The sequence below is a fragment of the Vitis vinifera genome, chromosome 1, assembly GCF_030704535.1.
Source record: "Vitis vinifera cultivar Pinot Noir 40024 chromosome 1, ASM3070453v1".
Classification (NCBI taxonomy): Eukaryota; Viridiplantae; Streptophyta; class Magnoliopsida; order Vitales; family Vitaceae; genus Vitis; species Vitis vinifera.
The window spans coordinates 8,644,092-8,667,595 of NC_081805.1; the positions used below are offsets into that span (position 1 = coordinate 8,644,092).

General features: G+C 35.8%; 3 protein-coding genes and 1 long non-coding RNA gene across 4 annotated transcripts; 2 read left to right on the top strand and 2 right to left on the bottom strand.

Moving 5' to 3' along the window:
• Nucleotides 1-948: 948 nt before the first annotated feature.
• On the bottom strand, nt 949-1,980 carry LOC104879567 (transcription factor bHLH168). Its single transcript, XM_010652847.3, has 3 exons — nt 1,740-1,980; nt 1,336-1,650; nt 949-1,248 (listed from the first exon to the last, which is right to left on the bottom strand). Exons 1-3 carry the CDS (start codon nt 1,866-1,868, stop codon nt 1,174-1,176), a joined length of 519 nt encoding a protein of 172 aa, XP_010651149.1. The 5' UTR covers nt 1,869-1,980; the 3' UTR covers nt 949-1,173.
• Nucleotides 1,981-2,672: 692 nt separating this feature from the next.
• On the top strand, nt 2,673-5,663 carry LOC100243170 (inactive protein kinase SELMODRAFT_444075-like). Its single transcript, XM_019220282.2, is given in 2 exon segments — nt 2,673-4,930; nt 4,932-5,663. Coding segments are annotated over 2 exon segments (966 nt in total). The 5' UTR covers nt 2,673-4,696.
• A 4,728-nt stretch (nt 5,664-10,391) lies between these two features.
• Nucleotides 10,392-13,613, top strand: LOC132254438 (uncharacterized). The gene is made up of 2 exons (XR_009466705.1): nt 10,392-10,962; nt 12,279-13,613. It is a non-coding gene; the product is annotated as an uncharacterized LOC132254438 (long non-coding RNA).
• A 1,749-nt stretch (nt 13,614-15,362) lies between these two features.
• LOC100853634 (transcription factor bHLH167) lies at nt 15,363-21,843 on the bottom strand. The gene is made up of 4 exons (XM_003631217.4): nt 21,468-21,843; nt 21,266-21,390; nt 15,709-15,898; nt 15,363-15,621 (listed from the first exon to the last, which is right to left on the bottom strand). Exons 1-4 carry the CDS (start codon nt 21,594-21,596, stop codon nt 15,547-15,549), a joined length of 519 nt encoding a protein of 172 aa, XP_003631265.2. The 5' UTR covers nt 21,597-21,843; the 3' UTR covers nt 15,363-15,546.
• Nucleotides 21,844-23,504: the final 1,661 nt, after the last annotated feature.

Sequence of the window (23,504 nt, forward strand, 5' to 3'; positions counted from 1 at the left end):
CAATGTATTCAATAAAATGATTGAAACCAATAAATATGAAAAGATAAAACATTAAAAAATTGAAATTTAAAGAAGTTTTAGAAGAAAATCTATGATGATTTTGATATGTTTTAAAAAATATATTAAAATGAATATGGAGGAAAAGTTTTAGAAACTAAATGTTATTCTTTAAAAAATAATATATATATATATATATATAATATAATTATAAGGGTGTTAATCGATGAAATTTAAAACCTGTAGTGGCTTAATATATTTATACAGAACCTTAGGGGGTCACAACAAAATTAACCCGAAAATAAAATGATGAATTATAGTTTGTGTGCTTGCTTATGATTGATCCAAAGGGAAATTGAGTATATGCAACTAAAAGCTACATTAGCAACAGTTGGATATATGTTATGTGCTTGCTATTGCTTGCTTAGGTTCTGTGTGCCAAGAGAAAACACACAGCAAAATTCATTATTAAGTTTCATTTATTTATCTCGAGATATCAATTCAAAAATATTTTCTTTTCTTCAGACCCCATTTTGTAGCAAACAGACCCTAACCTGTTATACACAATAAATTAGAAACTTCAGCCTTTGATGAAATTGGGTGCGGTTGGGAAGCATCTGGCAAAATTAGGCCTTTGGCTCCAATCTCAACCCAACTCACCCATTTTGTAGCATTAGAAAATAGACGTTAGGAGTAAACTGGCTGAAACTCATCTTGAATCAATATCAGTATTTGAAACTTCAAAAATTTGAAAACATAACATCTTAAGTTCAACTCGTAACCTTCTCTTATTGGTTGGCTCTATATACGTTTTAATTTATTACCGTATACCAGATGCATACATAGCTGCTTTCCATGCATTGACATGCCAAGCCAACTTGCTTCTACCCTTAATGACATCTGGATGTAAACGACCTCACCATGACATTGAAAATCTATTGATACCAATATTATATATATTTAAAAAAATTTTATATATGCATATTTGCATATTTGCAGAACTGGATTACCCAGTATTGTCAATTTAAAATTTCAGTTTCCTAATTAATTGAAATACAATATAAATTTAGGATATGTGTAAGACCCACATGGAGGGTCAGAACGCCATATCCGGCAATTTCCCATCATCTTCAAAGCATTTTGAACAAGTAAAGATAGTGTTGCAGTGCATTTTTCTCATGGCCCTGCGGTCAGCCTCTTCAATCTTTCATGCACCCTTGAAGAGTCTATGCCGATTCTAGAACAAACAGCCTGCAAAAATCAATCAAATGACATTAATACTAAACAAAGTCTGGAAATGGAATCATTCTGTTCTATTGCATCTGAAGATATTTCTACCTGTGAATTAATTATATAGTGGATCTTATCGCCAACACGGGAGTAGCTAACAGCTACAACAGGAGCTGCTTCCTCCTCAAGAACATCTAGAACCCGGGTCAGGATGAACTTGTCATTTGACCTGCTAATCAAACATACCTCTATCGCAGAATCCAATTCTGTCACTGTGAAAACAGTTGACATCGAGCCCCTCATGCCTGCAGTCTCATCAGTGCTGCCTTCAAGTTGTTGCTTCCTTTTCTTCAGCATCTCTACCCTTTGTTCCAATTGCTTCACATGAGCGGTGGCTTGATCCAGCACATCAAGTGACTTCCACTATATATGTATGCATGCATGCATGTATGCAGTAACTTCATTAGTTCACAATAAAGAGAAAAGCGACCGACGACGGTGTTAGTACTTACCTTGGGTGCCCGTGGGGTAGGATTAATTAGAGAAGCAAGCTTGGAAAGGAGATCTTTCGCGAACATTCTTCGGTTTCTTTCTAAAACATTTCGAGTAAGTGTAGGTACTTTACTCCCCCGGCGGGGCATCTTTTCTTTGCCGAAAAGCAGATGGAAACCCTAAACCAAGATAAAGAATGACACGAATTATATTTGGCTCAAATCGGCTATATACAGTGGTGAGTATCTCCCGTGAGAGGGACAAAACTAGCTCAGAAATGTGAACCGGCTGGTTTGCTTCCACACGAAATGCTAATTGATTCTACGGATGAGGGCTAGAAAGGCCATCCCAGTGACTGCGATGGACGAATGCGACCACTCTTGTTAAGACTCCTATGCCTATAAAACAAAATTTTGAGTCCGATTGCAGACGTACTGTTATTAAAAACAAAAAAAACAGCTCACAACTTCAAAGCTACTGTAGACCCCCATTTGGGTGTCATTTTCTACAGCCATTTTTGCCAAGTTTCGCAGTCCCATAGGGCCACATGTCGCCTTGTGGTTGGTGGTCATAGAAACAGATGGTGGAATTGAGGAGCGAGTGAGAGTTTGACACGTGGCATGGAGATATTCTGGCCGTTAGGAGGAGCGTATATTTTCTGTTAGAGGGGATTTTTGCAGGGGGGTCGGCTGGCCAGAGGTAGGGTGCTTTTCAGAAGCTGCTGCAGGGTAGTGAGGGAGGGGGGCTTACTTTTGGAGAGGCGGTTAGAGATCTTTTGGGAGGAGGAGCTTTGGTTTTGTGAGAGGAGCTTCAGCGGAGGAGGGAAGAAGGGAGATTCTGGGGGGAGACGACTACAGACAGAGTGAGGCAGAGATCTAAAAAAAAAAGAAGAAGAGGATGGTTTATTGAGTTCCTGTCGATCTTGTTGGAGGGGATCGTTCTGAGGTATGCTTTTCTTCTCTTTTTCTACTCATTCTTGGGAGATTTTTGGGGATTGCTAGTAAGTATGTTCATATATATGTTTTTTTTTTTTTTTTTTTTTTTTTTTTTGTGGTTCTTGCTGAAGATCAGTTTGTTCTTGTTTCATTTTCCCCATGATATATCAGTAATCATGCTTTGTTTCTTGTTGGATACTCATTTGATTTCACTCACCTTCACCTGAGTCCATTGATTGATTCATAATTGAGGCTTGCATGGATTCACTCTGCTCCTATTATTTGTACTCTGTTTTTCCATTTTCCCCTGTTCCTGGTACCCGCCCATGGTGCATACCTGTTCTTTCACCCCTGCCTGAGGGAACAAAGAACTACTAAGGTCCGAATGTAAGGAGACTAAAGCCAGGATACTAGTGGGAGTGTGATTATGTATGCTCTGTTTTTGGGACCTCTTGTCTCTCTACCCGATTCTCAAATCATTTCTTAGTTTCATTATTTCTTGGGGATACTGTTTGTTTGCTCCTGCTGTTGACTTCGTGGTTATGGTGGCTCGCGTGTTGGTCATTGGCTGTCAAAGATGCTAGTTGGAATTGCACAGTTTAGGCTCTACTTTATAAGGTTGGGAGTATGAATTTGGTTCTATCCTCTGAAAATCATCTGAGCCAGAGCAATATATGCCCAGCTGAAAAAGGTATCTAATGGATGCTACCACGAGGGCAAACATTGTGGGGAATTGATTTAATAAGAATATGAGCGAGCTTTCATGTCAGTATTAGCTTGAAGTCGGATCAAAAGCTAAGTATCATGCGGCCGCCATGGATCATCTGAACCCCGAAGCTTTCTGCCAGTCCGTGTGTCTCCTTCACACGCCCACGACATCACCTGCGGTTGTAACTGCGCAAGGCATAGCCAGGATGGAGAAGCCATATTTGATGTTCTGTTTACGGATAAGGTCACCATGGAGGCTTGAACTGCTATGGCTACAAAGTGAGCAATAAGTTACTGAGTCCTAGGCAGAGGAGTAATTGAATTTGCTCTCGGGAAAAGACGTATAGAATAAGACCCAGTTCTTGATTGTTGTAGCAGCTGTCATGGCAAGCTCCAGTTATATTTCAGAATAATTTCATGGCTCCCGAGAGACTCCTCTTCAAGGTGAAGAATACCGTCATCCTGTTATGAGACCCTTACTGCACAACAAGAAGGTGTAGTGCTGCCATGCAAGTTCCTTGGGTTTGAGCTCCTCATTTTCTGGAAGGTGTGATGTTTGTCGATGTGGATGGCCTAACTGTTCACATTACATGGTATTTTGGATCTGGGCTCTGGGCCCAACTCAACTCGGTGAAGAAACTGAAGCTTTTCTTGGTAACGGGCCTCATAGCACTTCTAAGCTAGCTGACCTTCGTGAGGATTTCATTAATAAACATGACCGACGTAGTGGCTGTAGACAACCCAGCTCTGACCCACTTCCAGTACCCACTAAGCCACCTTTTTCACACCCATCCCCATACCCGTTTTTTTCTTACTCATGCATATACCCCTAATCCCATGCAAGACTGTACCTATTCATACCCACACTTCCATACCATCTTTCATCTTTATGCCCCATGCCTGCACTCATCAAACCCATTCCACATTATCACCTTTTCTCCCTCTTCAGACTCTTTCATACCCATTTCACCACTCCTTATTCATCATCCATCATCCAGCCCTGTTCATTCATTCCATCCTTCAACTTGCCACTAAGCTATCCACATTTCAGTCGCCTTTCATTCCCTGTATACTCGCCGCCCTTCAATTATTCCTCTCATATACTCGGCCAACCTCATCCCCATATTTTAGCATGCCCACATTGTACCCCTCACCCCATATAGCTCATCTTCGGTTCATTTCATCCTTTTCCTAAGTATAAGGGACCCCACATATAGCTGCCGTCACCTCATTATCCTTCATCACCACCTTCACATATCCATTCTCTCTCATCAACCTTTATACCCATTTTCTTTTCTCCCAATACCCCACTATATTCCTGTCCTCCACCTCTCATGAACCTGGACGTGTTTAGCTCATTCATTCAGTCACTAAGTCCCACGTCCAAAGCTTTGCTAGATAAGTTCTCTAAAATTGATCGTGATGCTGGAATTGGAATGATGAACTATAGGTCAGAACTGGACTTCAGTGGGAACGTTAGAGAAACAATTTCATTGTCCAAAAATGCGCCTCCTGGTCCACCTCCATTGCGTTCAATATGTCAACACAAGGCTCCTGTATTTGGAAAGCCCCCCAAGGTGGTTCAGCTATGTTGAGCTGGAGCTTGCTACTGGTGGATTTTTACAAGCTAATTTCTTGGCAGAAGGCGGGTTTGGATCTGTCCACAGAGGGGTCCTACCTGATGGCCAAGCAGTTGCTGTGAAGCAATACAAATTGGGTAGTTCTCCGGGTGATGTTGAATTTTGCTCAGAAGTGGAAGTCCTGAGCTGTGCTCAGCACCGAAAAGTTGTTATGCTGATTGGGTACTGTATAGAAGACAGAAGAAGGTTGCTAGTTTATGAATATAGATGCAATAGCTCACTGGATTCTCATCTATATGGACGCCATCGAGATCCACTAGAATGGTCTACTGGAGAAAAAGTTGCTGTTGGAGCTGCTCGAGGTCTGCGTTACCTTCATGAAGAATGCAGAGTGGGTTGCATTGTCCACCGTGACATGCGACCCAACAACATCCTCATCACCCATGATTTTGAGCAACTGGTTGGGGATTTTGGCTTAGCTAGGTGGCAGCCTGATGGAGACACGGGTGTGGAAACAAGAGTAATTGGAACATTTGGGTATTTGGCTCCAGAATATGCTCAAAGTGGCCAAATCACAGAAAACGCTGATGTATATTCTTTTGGGGTTGTCTTGGTGGAGCTTGTCATAGCATGGTTCAAAGTCGCGGTATCGGTCATTGACTCGGAGGGTCACGAGGCATATCGGTATCGGTGTCTCGGTTCGGTATCGGGCGATACGTAAAATAAGATAATTAAAATTTTCAAAAAATTATAAAAATATTATATAAATTAAAAAACAAAATAGATATAATTAAATAAATTGAAAATTTTAATAAAACAATTTTTTTTTTTACATTTAACTCAAAGTTATTTATGATAATATTAAAAATTGAGGATTTAATTATCACTTTACCATATAAATATTTTAATTTATCATTAAACCTCATATATATACCTTTCATATCATTTTAACAAATGGGTACTCAATTTTCCTAATTAGTTATTATTAAATCAGATTAATATAAAAGGTATTTTTCAGGTAAATTGGCCTTAATTCTCCGTGTAAATCCGTATAAAAGGTAGCTTTTTTACTTTACTAATTTGAGCCCCAATCTCCCGTCCTCGCCACCATTGCTGTCAAGACCCACAACAGAGCTCTCAATCTCCCACCCTCGCACACCACCATGCTGTCAAGACCCACAACAGACGACACCACTTGCAATCGCAAATTTATAACCGTTCCTAACATGGGAGGGGGAGCAATCTGATTGCGAGGGGTTGTCTTGTCGACGCCGCCGATGAAATATTCAGTCCACTTGACGAGTCACCACCGCCGACACCAAAGCTCCACCCTCTGGTAATGCTCGATTTTGAGGAAAATCAGGTAAGTAAATCATAAATCATGCCCTCATCCTTCGGTGGTTTCTCCGCTTATTTCCGAATGGGTTACGGTTAGGGTTTTTTCTTCTTCATCTTCTTTGATCTTCTTATTGATGGTTTAAAATTTCAGAATAGGTGTTTGCTTTTGGAAGGGCAATCTCTGGTTAATTTTTTTTTTTTTATTTTATGAAAAATTTGAAAATTCTCTGTAACCTAACCGAGTCAACCGAGTTAACTCGGAAACTCAGACAAGTCAGTCGAGTCTAACCGATTCCCAGTCGAGTTCATGCATTATACCGTATCTGGTATCGGTCTCGTCGCGGCAGGTGTCGAGGCGGATACGACTCGGCCGAGTCGTACCGGACTCGGCCGATACTTTGAACCTTGTGTCATAGGACGAAAAGCTGTGGACCTTAACCGGCCCAAAGGGTCGGCAATGCCTCACTGAATGGGCACGTCTTTTATTGGAAGAGTATGCCATTGATGAACTAGTAGACCCGCGGCTGGGAAACTGTTATTCGGAGCAGGAGGTATATTGCATGTTGCATGCAGCATCCTTGTGCATACAGAGGGATCCTCATGCAAGGCCTCGGATGTCACAGGTGTTACGCATTCTGGAGGGAGACATGGTTATAGACTCAAATTACATGGCCACCTTTCAAGCCGCATGTCTTTTTGCCTTTGTTTCACCTTTGTTTTTTTTTAAAATAATCCTTCAAATCCCAATTTTCAAATAGTTTTCCAATTTTTTTCAAATTCTTCAAATAATCTCAATTTTCTCATCTTTCATCCTTAGAATTTTTAGGATCACCCAAGAGTCTCATTTTCAATAAAATTTGGCTGCCATTTTCCTCCCGACAAGCCACTTTTGAATTTTCTTTGTTTTCTAAAAATGTTTTAAAATAAGTAGGGATTAAATTCCGTAATTCCAGGTGATGGAATTTATGGAATTGATTCATGCAAAATGAACGGGCTTTGGTGGGGGCCCTACATCAAATAAATTTGCTTTAAAATAAAAATGAATTTTGAGTGAAGTGTCATGCGTGCCTTTGATGATTCTGTACTCGTTTTTGTGACATGTGAGTTATGTTTGTGCACTTTATTTTGCACTAACCCTCTCTCTTGATAGCGCATAGTGGCTCGCTGCACAGGTACACACTCATTCTCACTCTGATTAGTCTATATGCATTTTCTGACTCTCGTATGTACATGTTTTGCTTTGAGTATTCATTGGTTTATTCATCCATTGCCATGTCAGCTTCATCTCATTAGTAGAGACCCGACTTTAGGGACTTAGAGGGGTGCTACGGTCTTTACCGTACCTTCCCGATAAGTAACCTGACCCCCGAACCCGATCCGGTTTTTCACAGACCGCCTTTTCCAAAATAAGGAGTCACACTTAGGGTTTTTCTTTCTTATTTTGTTTACCTTTTAAAAATAAAACAAAAATAAGTGGCGACTCCAAGTCATTTTCAAATAATCAATAAAAATCAATTTTTCAAAATAAAAATTGAGCTCACCATCGAGTGGGAAACGCATTAAGCGAGGCGAAATGCGGGGTCCACAGCTACATTCCATAAATTTCATTTAAAAAAATTGTTTTCAAAATATAGGTTGATTTTAAAAAAAATTTAAGGTTTTTTATCCTAGTATTCTTTTAAAGAAAAAAAAAGCATAAAATAAATCTATGCTTTTTCCACAAGATGCTCTACTTTTTACATAAATTTTATTTCTAATTTTTGTTTTTAAAAACAAAAAAATACATCCAAAAAGGATATTGAATTGTTGTGAATATACTGATGACAAAATAAAGATGCTAAAATTTAAATCAATTTCTCCTAGTTCAATATTAAAATCAGCTTAAATAAAATGTAATTTTTGTTGCACTTTTGTTTTTAAAATTTTAAAATTAATATTTTAAAACCAATTTTGAAAATATGTGAGTTTGATTTATAAATTTTGATAGAAGAAATTAAAAAATAAGTGTATCCAAAAACTTTTTACTTTCTAAATTTTTTAAAAATAAATATTAAAATAAGAAATCCTTAGTACTCATGACTTGCTTCCATTTTTTCCAATATCAAATCAACGGCAGTGACATATTGTAGATATATATATATATATAGAACATTAGAATATATAAAATTGGCCCAAATTATTAAAAATCATTTTTGTTCAAAACTTTTTTCTTTTGCATGTATAAAACAAAAACAAACAAACTGCATTGATTCAATAAAAACCTTGTCCTCAATAGCGTTTAACATCAAAAACAGTTCATCGGGACACATGTAGCACAAAAAGGACCCACAGTTTACTAAAGACTTTCCATGCTGCGTGATTTGCGTGTGCCATGGCATTGACACTAGATAGGCTGCGTGGCGCCTATTGGCGGAGCCACATAGTATCCACTGCCCACGGAGTGCTGAGATGCCCCCTGCCATGTAGATCAAAATATTGGAAAATAAATGGGATTTAGTACTAGACATGAAATTTTAAGAAAACAAGGGTCGGTTTCCTGTGTTTTCTGTTTTTAATATTTTATAAAAAAAAGAATGTTTAACAAGTAGTTTTAATAAAAAAAAATAAAAATTTATTTAAATAAATTATTTTTAAAAATAATTTATTATTTTAGTTTTATAGATTCAATTTATATAATACAAATTTAGTTTAATTTATGTCTTATTAAATAATTTTTGAGTTTTAATTTATTTTTTAAAATTAATAAATTTTATATATGTTTGATTTGATTAATTTACTTAATAAAAAATTTTAAAAAAAGTAAAAGAAAAAGAAAAATATGTATAATTTAAAGAAAAATCATATTTAAAGATTTTCACTATTAGTATTAAATCACCTAGAGATAAAAAAAAAAGATATTAAATTCAATTATATATATTTTTTAATTTTCAAAATTTTCTATATATATTTTTTTCTTCTTTTAATCTTTCCTTGATGCTTTCGGGAATCTTAGCATTAATTATTTCCAAGAGTGTCAACATTATTTTCTCAACTTTCTGCTTTAGAGGAATAATTTCTTATGATCTTTCACGCGTGCATATGGGAGAAGCAGAGGATGGTCGATGTCATTCAAATTAATGCTTTAGAAAGATACACGAAACTAGAGAACTAGTTCCCTTAAATTACATTCAAATGGAGTGGTCTAGGTATTAAGAAAAAAACAGAACAATTTTGCTGCGTCCATCACCATGTCTTTGGAAGAGGATGGTCCCAATACTTCAATCACTTCCGCGTTTTCCATACATTATACAGGCACTTGACTTGGTCTTTAGTTTCTTACATTGATATCCGGGTCAACACGTGGGCTATCATTGTCACTTTCCCTGCCTCATCCTCACCTCACCTAAATCATGCCCTGCATATATGCTAGAGACAAAAGCGAAATCCTCATCGAACTTGTTGATTTTGGGTAAAATACTGATCAAGTTAGATATAAGTTTCTCAAATGAAGCAGCAACGTTGTGATCTTCTCGTACATTTTCTAAATCCTGGTGTTTTCCAGGAAAAAAAAAAGTCACGTGCGAAAGCATTGGACGCAGGGGACCAGGTCTGGTAATGTAAGGGGAGAGTTACCAATTCAAGAAGAAACAAAAAGATGATTGATCTTTTTTTGTTGTCTACGAATGCCACATTTGGATGCCGGTCGATAACCGTTCAAAAATGCCGGAGATTAATTCTGAACCCTGCAATTCTCTAAGTGTCGGATGGTTTTGTCATAATCTGGGTCCTTTTCATAGTGTGAATCATTTGATTTTAATTGCAACTACGTCTAGCGTGTCATCTTCTCTGTTTGAAAGTTGCGGACTTGGGGGCTGGAGACTTGGAGTCAAAATAAGAGAGGGTGAAGGTTCTGTCCACAATTCATTTTTGGCAGGTTTACTTTGGAGGAAGGCCACACAAACTCATTAACATGGTTCAAAGTCGTGGTATCGGTCATTGACTCAGAGGGTCACGAGGCATATCGGTATCGGTGTCTCGGTTCGGTATCGGGCGATACGTAAAATAAGATAATTAAAATTTTCAAAAAATTATAAAAATATTATATAAATTAAAAAACAAAATAGATATAATTAAATAAATTGAAAATTTTAATAAAACAATTTTTTTTTTTACATTTAACTCAAAGTTATTTATGATAATATTAAAAATTGAGGATTTAATTATCACTTTACCATATAAATATTTTAATTTATCATTAAACCTCATATATATACCTTTCATATCATTTTAACAAATGGGTACTCAATTTTCCTAATTAGTTATTATTAAATCAGATTAATATAAAAGGTATTTTTCAGGTAAATTGGCCTTAATTCTCCGTGTAAATCCGTATAAAAGGTAGCTTTTTTACTTTACTAATTTGAGCCCCAATCTCCCGTCCTCGCCACCATTGCTGTCAAGACCCACAACAGAGCTCTCAATCTCCCACCCTCGCACACCACCATGCTGTCAAGACCCACAACAGACGACACCACTTGCAATCGCAAATTTATAACCGTTCCTAACATGGGAGGGGGAGCAATCTGATTGCGAGGGGTTGTCTTGTCGACGCCGCCGATGAAATATTCAGTCCACTTGACGAGTCACCACCGCCGACACCAAAGCTCCACCCTCTGGTAATGCTCGATTTTGAGGAAAATCAGGTAAGTAAATCATAAATCATGCCCTCATCCTTCGGTGGTTTCTCCGCTTATTTCCGAATGGGTTACGGTTAGGGTTTTTTCTTCTTCATCTTCTTTGATCTTCTTATTGATGGTTTAAAATTTCAGAATAGGTGTTTGCTTTTGGAAGGGCAATCTCTGGTTAATTTTTTTTTTTTATTTTATGAAAAATTTGAAAATTCTCTGTAACCTAACCGAGTCAACCGAGTTAACTCGGAAACTCAGACAAGTCAGTCGAGTCTAACCGATTCCCAGTCGAGTTCATGCATTATACCGTATCTGGTATCGGTCTCGTCGCGGCAGGTGTCGAGGCGGATACGACTCGGCCGAGTCGTACCGGACTCGGCCGATACTTTGAACCTTGCTCATTAACGAGGAATGTATTTCCTCTCGTATAGGCGAGGAACATGATACTTGGAAAGGAAATGGACTATTTTAACCCTATACTAAACAATTGTTAAATATTTGAATATTTAAAGATAAATAATTATAAATATAATTAAATAATTGTATATTTGAATATGTAAAATTACTTAAATGTTTTTAAATTATTAAAAATACTATATATTTGCTAAACATACAAATCATGTATTTTTCTAATCTATAGTTATAATATCTCAAATTTAATCATATAAAACCCTATTGATTCAAATTTTTGCTCGAAAATAATAACTTTAACATGCTAAAAATACTGTTGTATCCAATTGATCCCCACATAATTATTTTCAATTTTTAAAAATCAATTTCATAATTTAAACTAATGATTTTTTTAAAAATAAAAATAAATGCAAATGATAAAAATAAATTTTATTCATTTAAATGAGATCTTTTTTTAATATTTAATAATAATGGTGAAAATTATGAGCATAAAGAAAAAGTGATAAGTTATACACTTCAAAAACTGTCATATTCATTAGATTCTTTTTCCTAGACTACATGTGAAAACTTCAATAAAATTCTTGATTTGGGATTCATTACCTTGCATTCTTTTTCTTATATTGAACTGGTGCCGTGTATGTCTTGGGTGCTTCCTTTAATATTTCTTTTCCTGTACGTTTCTACCAAGACAATTCATGCACTTGAAGTTCTCTATCACTTCCATTTATGTACTTGGAAATAAAAGTTCAAGCTTTTCTTTTTTCTACTACTCATTCTTCTAGCAACTAAGAGCTAAGATGTGAATTAAAACTTTCAGCTTGGGTTGAGATTGCTTGAAATTCAAAGATCGACTCAAACAGCTATCAGATTTCAAAGAAAATATTTCAATTTAATTGATAACCATTTCTTATGTTAAGCAGCTAGCAGATATTTATGTACCCAACCAGAGCTTCATGTAGGCTAGCTCCATATGTTCCTTTGGCAAAAGAGTTCATACGTGCATATGGGAGGAGAAGTAGAGGATGCTCCATGTTATTCAAATTAATGCTTTAGAAAGACAGGCGATATTTGAGAAGTAGTTCCCTTACATTACATTCAAATGGAGTGGAAATAAAGTTATGCAAGCCATTTCATCTAATAGGCAGTGAAAAAAAAACAAAGAACAATTTGCTGCGATGAATCCAATGATCTCGCTCTTCGGTCGCAGCAACAATTGAACCTTGCCATTGTGAGAGGGTATTTTCTTTTACCGTCTGTTTGGTTTCTGAGACAATTGAGCAAAAGAAAAGAAAAGTGAAAGCGAGGTGGTTAGTATTGGATGAGTGGAGGGAGGGTTCCTTTTTCATTTCCTACATTTTCTCAGTAACCAATTATATGATTAATTTGATTTGAAATTTTATGCATTTTGGTATCTGAGTTTTAGATTTTTCTCAATCTAAGAGCTAGTTTCGTTTTATTAGATTTTCTCGAAAAGATTAAATCCAACTTGAGAGCTGAACCTAATATCAGAATCACTTTTTTAATTGTTGAAAGGATTGAAATTTTGTGCGATGAATTAATAGCCGGTTCTTGCTCTTCCATGTATTCAATTCTGTTTTGAAGATGAGTTACTGCGTGTGTGTTTGTGGACAATATTTCTGGTTTGAGGTAAATTATTACATGTCAAAACTAATCTAGATGTTCAATATTTCTATGTTTATGATAGTTATTTTGTTCTACTTCAATTGATCTTGTGTTTTCACTTATAATTGACTGACTTATATCCCATTTAATTTTCTGAAGCCTGGTTGATCCATTTCTATGGTAGGCTAAGTTGTGGTGTGACTGCCCTTTCTGGCTAGATGACTTGCGAGATTCCTGTGTTTGTGAATGCCTTGAAAGTGAGTTCCCTGAATCATTTAAGAAGCTCTTTAATCATGACTTTTCATCAAAAGATCTCATTTATCAAGAGGGAAAGCCGCAGGCTGTTGTCAACTGTACACTAGATGCCAAAGCTTTCAAAGGCTGGGTAGAAGTAAACAATATGATGAGACTGACAACGGTGGATTCTTTTTAGTCAATAACACTGTATCTTTTTTGCTTTTAAGTTACTCTTATGGTTTTGATGGTTCATTTTCATTTGCAGCAGAGATGACATCTGAATTAGTGTTGGGGTTCCTAATCAGGGTTTAGGGCTGGCTAGGTTCTGACATTTTTCTTGCTTCTGCTATTTTTTTCCTTTAAATCTATCTCAGTTGAAGTTATTTCCTTCTCTATTTTTTACCACTGTTATTTCTTTCTTTGCTATGTCACCTGCTTATAAAAGTTAGATCTTCACACTTTTAAAACCTTAGTTTTGTTAAGCTATATTAGCCATCTTCCTTATAGTTTGACATGCATGGAGAATGTGATTAAATGTAGTAGTAGTAAACTAGTATATGGTAATATTGTTTTCCTCGTCAAAGTAAGCATTGTATAGTTGTTGTTTGGTTCCTTTAGCTTATTTAGCTTATTATAATTTTAACTTTAAATGCTTATTATATTTAACATGGTCACTTTGTATCTTGTTTTAGTTTATTGTATGGGCTCCAACAAGGGAGAGCACATTGTATGAAAAGGGCTCTTGATGACACTATTACATTAAAGGAAAAATAGTTACCTGGTTAGTCAGGAGAAAAAATGCTGGCATTTCCCTTTTGGACTTTCTCTGTTTGTTTCTTGGAAATAACAGGGGAAAAAATATAAAGAATATCCAATAATTTTCCTTCTAATTCTTACCCTAAATGATTGGTGGCAAGGCTTATTTTTGTGCCCTTGGGTAAAAAAAGGGTACAGATACACATTTTAGAGGAGTATTCTGAATAATAGAGTTGTAAAAAGCAGGGCGGAAATTATGCTCTGTTTGGTTTTACATGGCAACAAATACTGGAAACAATTTTCCGTTGCTCCATGTGTTTGCGTAAGAAAATTGCTCTCGTTCATCCCATTCATATTGTTCATTCACTGATATGAAGACCTTCAAGATGATGGATCTTCATAAGCCAGTATTAGATTTTGCTTATTTTGCATTTTTTTTCCCACTAAATGCAGTTTTATATCTAAAAATCCAGCCTATAGATAAAAAATTATAAGAATTTTTGCTCAATTGGGTTCCTTGTGGGTTTCTTTTTTTAACTAATATAAATAATAAATATAACTTTTAACATTATAAAATATACATCCTCATGGCACATAATTGGTTGGTTCGATGAAATTGGTGTTTAATTACCTATGTGAGGATCAGCACCTTGATTCTTGAGTTCTTTGTACTTTTGACAAAGAGCACATACACAGTAGCATCAATGAACCAACAAATCCCTACTTGGAGCCTTTGACAGTTAAAATAGTGCCTGGAATTTGGACTTGAGCAAAAAGAGTTTACTCCTTTTGTTTGAGGCTGATGACAGTTGACACCATCCCTTATTCTTTAAAAGTTCCTAATATTTGTAGAACATCAGCTTCACTTTGTAGGATGTTGGTGGTCAGGATAATGTATTAACATTTGTTTACGAACCATATTATGCTATTCTTTGCATATTTCAAAATATATACTCATATATAGCCATTATTTCTGTATAAGATTTTTAACTCTCTCTTTCTCTCTGTCATGCCATATCTTATTGACAAAGTTATTACTAAAATTTTAATTCATATAATGGCTTAAAAAATAATTTGATTCTTACATAGATTCCTCCATTGTGGAGGCAATATTTCCAAAACACACAAGGTCTTATATTTGTGGTGGATAACAATGATAGAGATCAAGTTGTTGAGGTCAGGAATGAGTTGCATAGGATATTGTTGAATGAGGTATCTTACTATTTAGTAAAATCCATCTTTGTGGTGGATAACAATGATAGAGATCAAGTTGTTGAGGTCAGGAATGAGTTGCATAGGATGTTGAATGAGGTATCTTACTATTTAGTAAAATCCATCTCTATTTAAATTTATATATATATATATATATATATATATATATATGCATATTCGCAGAACTGGACTACCCAGTTTCGTCAATTTAAAATTTCAGTTTCCTAATTAATTGAAATACAATATAAATTTAGGATATGTGTGAGACCCACATAGAGGGTCAGAACGCCATATCCGGCAATTTCCGATCATCTTCAAAGCATTTGGAACAAGTAAAGATAGTGTTGCAGTGCATTTTTCTCATGGCCCTGCAGTCAGCCTCTTCAATCTTTCATGCACCCTTGAAGAGTCTATGCCGATTCTAGAACAAACAGCCTGCAAAAATCAATCAAATGACATTAATACTAAACAAAGACTGGCAATGGAATCAATCTGTTCTATTGCATCTGAAGATATTTCTACCTGTGAATAAACAATATAGTTGATCCTATCGCCAGCACGGGAGTAGCTAACAAATACAACTGGAGCTGCTTCCTCCTCAAGAACATCTAGGGCCCGGGTCAGGATGAACTTGTCATTTGACCTGCTAATCAAACATACCTCTACCGCAGAATCCAATTCTGTCACTGTGAAAACAGTTGACATCGAGCCCCTCATGTTAGTATTCAACCAAGATGAATACCCTAATTTCATATATACTGGAATAGTCTTGTTAAAATCAACCAAGATGAATACCCTAATTTCATATATACTGGAATAGTTAACAAGGTAAATACCCTAATTTCATATATATTGGAATATTTAACAAGGTGAATACCCTAATTTCATATATACTGGAATCTCCTGATTAAAAACAATGAGTAGAAAAATAATAGCGGAAGTATACCTGAATCCATTGAAGAAGAAACCTTATAGGAAGAAAACCCTTTGAGATGGTCTTCCAATTTTAGCCACTAGATTCTGTGTCAATTTCTCTCTGAGAGGATTTTCAGAAATTGGAATGCGTAGTCGTAGAATGGGGACCATAACCCTATTTATAAACCGCTAGGGCAGTTTTAATTTTATCACAATTATATTTCTGCCCCTCATAGAAATAATAATTGTCTAATGGTATCTACACAATAATCTCATGACAATTATACCCTTAAGCCAATTAATCAATTATTAATTAGATCACTATATTTAGACTTAATTAAATGATAGCACACACATTTTAATTATTTACACGTGTGACCCAAATTATAGATTAATTACAAAAATTAATCTAACAATCTCCCACTGGGCCACATGCATATGTAATCAAATAAATGTGTTAAACCTTATGAGCTCAAAATTTGCTATCATGTCCTTAGGGTATATCCGAACAATCTCGTCCATTAACTATACTGACATAGGATCAAGGTGGCCTTTGTTACATCAATCGTTACTAGACCAATCAATGGTCACGTATATCTGCACAGCTAAATGACATAGATCAATCATGAGTGCATAGCATGGAAATTACATGCAATGTGATCTATTCATGCCTATTTCCAACTGGTCCAACTTAACTTTATTGAGATCAAATCTTTAGCATAATTTAACAGAGTGCAATAAAATGAATACTTTATTTCTGCAGAACACAATCCAAATGTATAGATAAAGTCTAAACATAACATAGAGCAATATACAATGAATAATATAAACTCCCACTAAATTTGGATATCCTCAAATGAGACAACACCCATATGAGCAGTGTGCTCATGAAAGACCTTGGGTGGTAATCCCTTTGTAAGCGGATCCGCTATCATGGAGTTTGTTCCAATATGCTCTATGGATATCTGTCCACTCTGTACTTTTTCTTTTACAACTAGGAACTTGATATCAATGTATTTTGATTTTGTAGAACTCCTGTTGTTATTGGAATATAAAACTGTTGATTTATTGTCACAAAATATCTTCAGTGGTCTTTCAATACCATCCAGAACACGCACCCCAGTGACAAAATTTCGTAGCCATATTCCTTGATTGGATGCCTCATAACATGCTACAAACTCTGCTTCCATGGTGGATGAAGTTACGAGTGTCTGTTTGGCAGACCTCCATGAAATTGCTCCACCAACCAACAGATAAATATAGCCTGATGTGGATCTTCTGCTGTCTTGGCATCCAGCAAAGTCGGAGTCAACCAATAGGTTTCGTACCAACTGGTAATGGGACAAGTTCCCAAACTTTATTGTCTTGCATAGATTTGTACTCTTCATTCATGGCTTCAATCCATTTCTGAGAGTTGGAACTTTTCATGGCTTGCTGGAAGTTGATTGGATCATCTTCCATCATTCCACTTTCTACCTCACGTTCCTGGAGATATACGATATAATCGTCCGAAATTGCATTTCTCCTCTCTCTAGTGGATCTCCTTAATGACATATTTTCTTGAGGTTGTTGAGTTTGTTCTTCAGGAGCAATGTCCTCATTTGCAATTAAGGGTTGAACAATATTGTCTGTTGGTTGAGGATCCAAATTTACTTCTTGATCAATGATAGGTAGTGAAACCTGTACATTATCAAAAGCAATAGTAGATCCCTCTTCCTCCTCAAAGACAATATTCCTAGCCTGATTTCTCCCCCCAAACTCAACATCCTCAAAAAATGTTGCAGTTCCCGTCTCAAAAATTGACCTAATAGCAGGATCATAAAATTTAAAACCCCTTGATCGCTCTGCATAGCCAATAAAGTAACTGCTAACTGTTTTAGAGTCCAATTTCTTTTCATGAGGCTTATAAGGTCTCGCTTCAGCTGGACATCCCCAAATATGAAAATGCTTTAAATTGGGCTTTCGACCCGTCCAAAGCTCATAAGGAGTTTTAGCAGCCGCTTTAGTTGGCACCCGATTTAGGATATAAGCTGCCGTTTTGAGTGCTTCACCCCAGAGTTTTTCGGGTAAAGTAGAATGACTAATCATACTCCTTACCATGTCCTTAAGGGTTCGGTTTCGTCTTTTTGCTACACCATTCATGCTAGGTGATCCTGGCATGGTGTATTGAGGGACGATCCCACATTCCTCTAGGTATTTAGCAAATGGTCCTGGATGTTGTTCACCTGATCCGTCATATCTACCGTAGTATTCACCACCATGGTCAGATCTGACGCTCTTTATTCTTTTGTTGAGTTGTAACTCAACTTCTGCTTTAAATGTTTTGAACACATCCAATGATTGTGATTTCTCATGTATAAGAAATAGGTAGCCATATCTTGAGTAGTCGTCTATGAATGTTATAAAGTACTGTTGACCATTCCAAGATGCCGTAGGGTATGGTCCACAGATATCTGTATGAATTAATTCTAAGACGTCTGTAGCTCTATTGGCACCTAATTTCTTTGTTTTGGTCTGTTTTCCTTTAATACACTCAACACAAATATCAAAATCTGAAAAGTCAAGTGAATCCAAAATCCCATCGGACACAAGTCGCTCAACTCTAGATTTAGAGATATGACCTAGGCGTTTGTGCCACAATGAGACCGAATTATCTTTATTCAATTTACGTTTTGTACCTCGTGATTCCACATGCAAGGTTTCATTATAGGACGGAACAGTTTCCAACAAATATAGATTATCATAAACATTAAGTAAACCGGTTCCTACAACATTTGAATTAATAGATAATGTAAATTTATTGTTTCCAAATGAACAACAATAACCTGATTTGTCCAAAACAGAAACTGAAATTAAATTCCGTCTGAAAGACGGTACAATAAAAGTATCTATTAAATCAAAAAAATAACCAGATTTCAATAATAATCTAAAGTGCCCTATTGCCTCTACTTCTACCGACTGACCGTCTCCGACATAGATGCATCTTTCAGCATCACTTGGTTTTCGGTAACTCAGGCAACCCTGCATAGAAACACAAATGTGAGTAGTAGCACCAGAATCTAACCACCATGTGTTTCTAGATACTGAAGCTAAATTAACTTCAGAACAGACCAAAGTAAGAAACATACCTTTCTTAACACGCCAAGCAGCATACTTGGTACATTCCTTCCTAGTATGTCCAGGCTTATTACAGAAGAAACATGTTACCTCAACTTTCTGTTTCTTTTGTTCTGGACCATTAGAAGCAGCAACCTTATTATCCTTATTCTTTCGTTTGCCCTTATCCTTCGAAGTGCTAGCCAGATGAGCACTTTCGGTCTTGTCTTGCTTCAATCTCTCTTCTTCTTGCACACAGAATGAAATGAGCTCATTAAGAGTCCATTTATCCTTTTGACAGTTATAACTGACCTTGAATTGATTAAATTGTGCAGGAAGAGAGATGAGAACCAAATGCACGAGTAAATCATCAGATAACTCGAGTTTCAAAGCCTTAAGTTTTGAAGCAAGATGAGACATCTCCATGATGTACTCCCGAACATTACCCTTGCCTTTATACTTCATTGAAATCAAGCTTGCTAAAAGCGTACTCGTTTCAGCCTTATCGTTTTTGGCAAAACGTTTCTGAATTTCCGCAAGGAAGTCACTGGCATTAGTAACCTCATCGGTTACCGCACCCCTGAAAGCTTCTGGAATGCCGCGCTTCATGATCATAAGACTTAGCCTATTTGAACGTTCCCACTTACCCCAATAAACCTCATCCTCTTGAGTACTTTGCTCATTGAGTTCATCGGGTTTGGGCATTCTCAAGGCCAAGTCTATATCCATGCAGCCTAAGAGAATCATCATATTCTCTTTCCAGTCCTTAAAATTAGTCCCATTTAACATAGGGACATTATTGATGTTGGCAGATATAGAAGTAGTTGATATAAAAGCTGAATCCAGAACAAAATAAAATGAATCAAATAAACCATCATGCTCACATAAAATAAGCAATTAAACACATAATCTTTAAATTTAAAAGCAAATTATGACATTTCAAGATACCTAGCACAACATTAATATCAAGTCTTTGGACAGTAATATTAACTGTAAGTGGTACTCTTGTTGTAGTGATCAAACATTGATGATAAGTTATGTCAAATAATAAATCTATCTTTGGATTGATTTATTATTCACATTAAGTTACCTTTATAATCATCACATATTTATCACCACAAGTATGTATGCAATTTGACCAAATATTAACTTTCCTTTGGGCCAGTCAATACCTGCATGAATCACATACACACAAATATCTAACACCTCGAACAGACTAATCTACACGGAAGATGTCACTTTGGTGATTTTCCGCTTTAATTAGCCTATTTAAAATGCTAGATTAATAACTTAAATATTAATATCATAAAATGCTATTAAATAATAATAATAATAATAATAATAATAAAAATTTATCAACTCAATATTTCATAAATCTTAATCCATTGACATATATATATATATTAAAATAATAACTCAAAGAATTAATCAAGGAGTAGGCTCTGATACCACTTGTTAGTATTCAACCAAGAAGAATACCCTGATTTCATATATACTGGAATAGTCTTGTTAAAATCAACCAAGATGAATACCCTAATTTCATATATACTGGAATAGTTAATAAGGTAAATACCCTAATTTCATATATATTGGAATATTTAACAAGGTGAATACCCTAATTTCATATATACTGGAATCTCCTGATTAAAAACAATGAGTAGAAAAATAATAGCGGAAGCATACCTGAATCCATTGAAGAAGAAACCTTATAGGAAGAAAACCCTTTGAGATGGTCTTCCAATTTTAGCCACTAGATTCTGTGTCAATTTCTCTCTGAGAGGATTTTCAGAAATTGGAATGCGTAGTCGTAGAATGGGGACCATAACCCTATTTATAAACCGCTAGGGCAGTTTTAATTTTATCACAATTATATTTCTGTCCCTCATAGAAATAATAATTGTCTAATGGTATCTACACAATAATCTCATGACAATTATACCCTTAAGCCAATTAATCAATTATTAATTAGATTACTATATTTAGGCTTAATTAAATGATAGCACACACATTTTAATTATTTACACGTGTGACCCAAATTATAGATTAATTACAAAAATTAATCTAACACCTCATGCCCGCAGTCTCATCAGTACTGCTTTCAAGTAGTTGCTTCCTTTGCTTCAGCATCTCTACCCTTTGTTCCAATTGCTTCACATGAGCGGTGGCTTGATCCAGCAAATCAAGTGACTTCCACTATATATGTATGCATGCAATAACTTCATTAGTTCACAATAAAGAGAAAATCGACCGACGACGGTGTTAGTACTTACCTTGGGTGCCCGTGGAGTAGGATTAATTAGAGAAGCAAGCTTGGAAAGGAGATCTTTCGTGAACATTCTTCGGTTTCTTTCTAACATATTTCGAGTAAGTGTAGGTACTTTACTCCCCCGGCGGGGCATCTTTTCTTTGCCGAAAAGCAGATGGAAACCCTAAACCAAGATAAAGAATGACACGAATTATATTTGGCTCAAATCGGCTATATACAGTGGTGAATATCTCCCGTGAGAGGGACAGAATTAGCTCAGAAATGTGAACTGGCTGGTTTGCTTCCACACGACATGCTAATTGATTCTACGGATGAGGGCTAGAAAATGAATAGTTATACCCCACTTCATCCATCTCCAGGCCATCCCGGGTAGTGACTGAGATGGACGAATGCGAAGACTCTTGTTAAGACTCCTATGCCTGATAAAACAAAATTTTGAGGACGGTCGCAGACGTACTGTTATTAAAAACAAAAAACAGCTGTTATTAAAAACAAAAAAACAGCTCATAGCTTCAAAGCTACGTTTCATAAATTTTCATTTAAAAAATTTGTTTTTAAAATATAGGTTGATTTTCAAATAAGTTTAAGGTTTTTTTATTTTTCCTAGTGATCTTTAAATATAAAAAAAAATATAAAATAAATCCATACTTTTTCCATAAGATAATCTACTTTTTTACATAAATTTTATTTCTAATTTTTTATTTTAAAAACAAAAAACAAAAAATATATCCAAAAAGGATATTGAATTGTTGTGAATAAACTGATGACAAATAAAGATCCTAAAATTTAAATCAATTTCTCCTAGTTCAATATTAAAATCAGCTTAAATAAAATGTAATTTTTGTTGCACTTTTGTTTTTAAAATTTTAAAATTAATATTTTAAAACCAAATTTGAAAATATGTGAGTTTGATTTATAAATTTTGATAGAAGAAATTAAAAAATAAGTGTATCCAAAAACTTTTTGCTTTCTAAATTTTTTAAAAATAAATATTAAAAATAAGAAATCGTTAGTACTCATGACTCACTTCCATGTTTTTGAATATCAAATCAACGGCATTGACATATGGTGTATATATGTAGAAGTATAGAACATATAAAATTGGCCCAAATTATTAAAAATAATTTTTGTTCAAAACTTTTTACTTTTGTGTGTAAGAAATGGAAACAAACAAACTGCATTGATTCAATAAAACCTTATCCTCAGTGGCGTTTAACATCAAAGTTTAGTATAAAAGGTAGAAGGGAATTACTATTAGGGTCTCATTGACATTGACATTATGCTTGGGAATTATATTTTTAAAATAGTTTAATTAAATATAAATATAATTATAATTAAATATAAATATGTAAAGAATTCATAAAATAAATGAAGATATCATAAATGAAAACAAAAAAAAGTATTTTTGAAGCTATACCTTATTATTATGAAAAAGAAAAGTGCACATACGTTCATCATCCGACATTGTCCTTCGTGTTCGTTTGCCAAGTTGTTGGAAAGCACCCACTTCCGATTCCAAAAACGGGTCGGTCCGGTCGGTCTGACTGCTAGTCGGTCACCGTTTCGGTTCGGTCCAGTCAATTAGACCAGATTGGGATTGAATTGGGGTTGGAGTGCTTGAATTGACGGTCCAATCGGTGAACTGAACGAACCGGTCAGTTCCCTACGAACTGGTCAGTTCAATTGATTTTAATTTTTTTTTAAACAACATTAAAACAACACCATTTTGGAGTCTTAAATAAGAAAATGAAAATTTGAAAATCCTAAGCCTACAACCTCCAAAGTCCAAACCCTCCCTCCTCCCCTCGTAGTAGTGGTCGGCTTGTCGCTCCGCCCGTTGTCGACACGTCGTAGCCCGCAACACCCAAATAGCTTCCGCCGATGGCCCGTGACACCCACACAACTCCCGTCGACGTTGGAAACCTCTCTCTCTCTCTCTCTCTCTCCCCCTCCCCTCTCCCGGTTGGTACCCCGCCCTTGGCGTTGGAGTATATTTTTTTCTGATTTTCTATGCTAGTGTGAGCTTTTGACATCCTGTTCC

What these genes read in the sequence shown, in the direction of transcription:
- LOC104879567 (XM_010652847.3), bottom strand. Translation starts at nt 1,868, where the DNA reads ATGCCCCGCCGGGGGAGTAAAGTACCTACACTTACTCGAAATGTTTTA. An exon ending in CTACCCCACGGGCACCCAAG is followed by an intron (nt 1,651 to 1,739) that starts GTAAGTACTAAC and finishes ATACATATATAG; the next exon opens with TGGAAGTCACTTGATGTGCT. An exon ending in ACTATATAATTAATTCACAG is followed by an intron (nt 1,249 to 1,335) that starts GTAGAAATATCT and finishes TGATTTTTGCAG; the next exon opens with GCTGTTTGTTCTAGAATCGG.
- LOC100853634 (XM_003631217.4), bottom strand. Translation starts at nt 21,596, where the DNA reads ATGCCCCGCCGGGGGAGTAAAGTACCTACACTTACTCGAAATATGTTA. An exon ending in GATGAGACTGCGGGCATGAG is followed by an intron (nt 15,899 to 21,265) that starts GTGTTAGATTAA and finishes TACTAACATGAG; the next exon opens with GGGCTCGATGTCAACTGTTT. An exon ending in ACTATATTGTTTATTCACAG is followed by an intron (nt 15,622 to 15,708) that starts GTAGAAATATCT and finishes TGATTTTTGCAG; the next exon opens with GCTGTTTGTTCTAGAATCGG.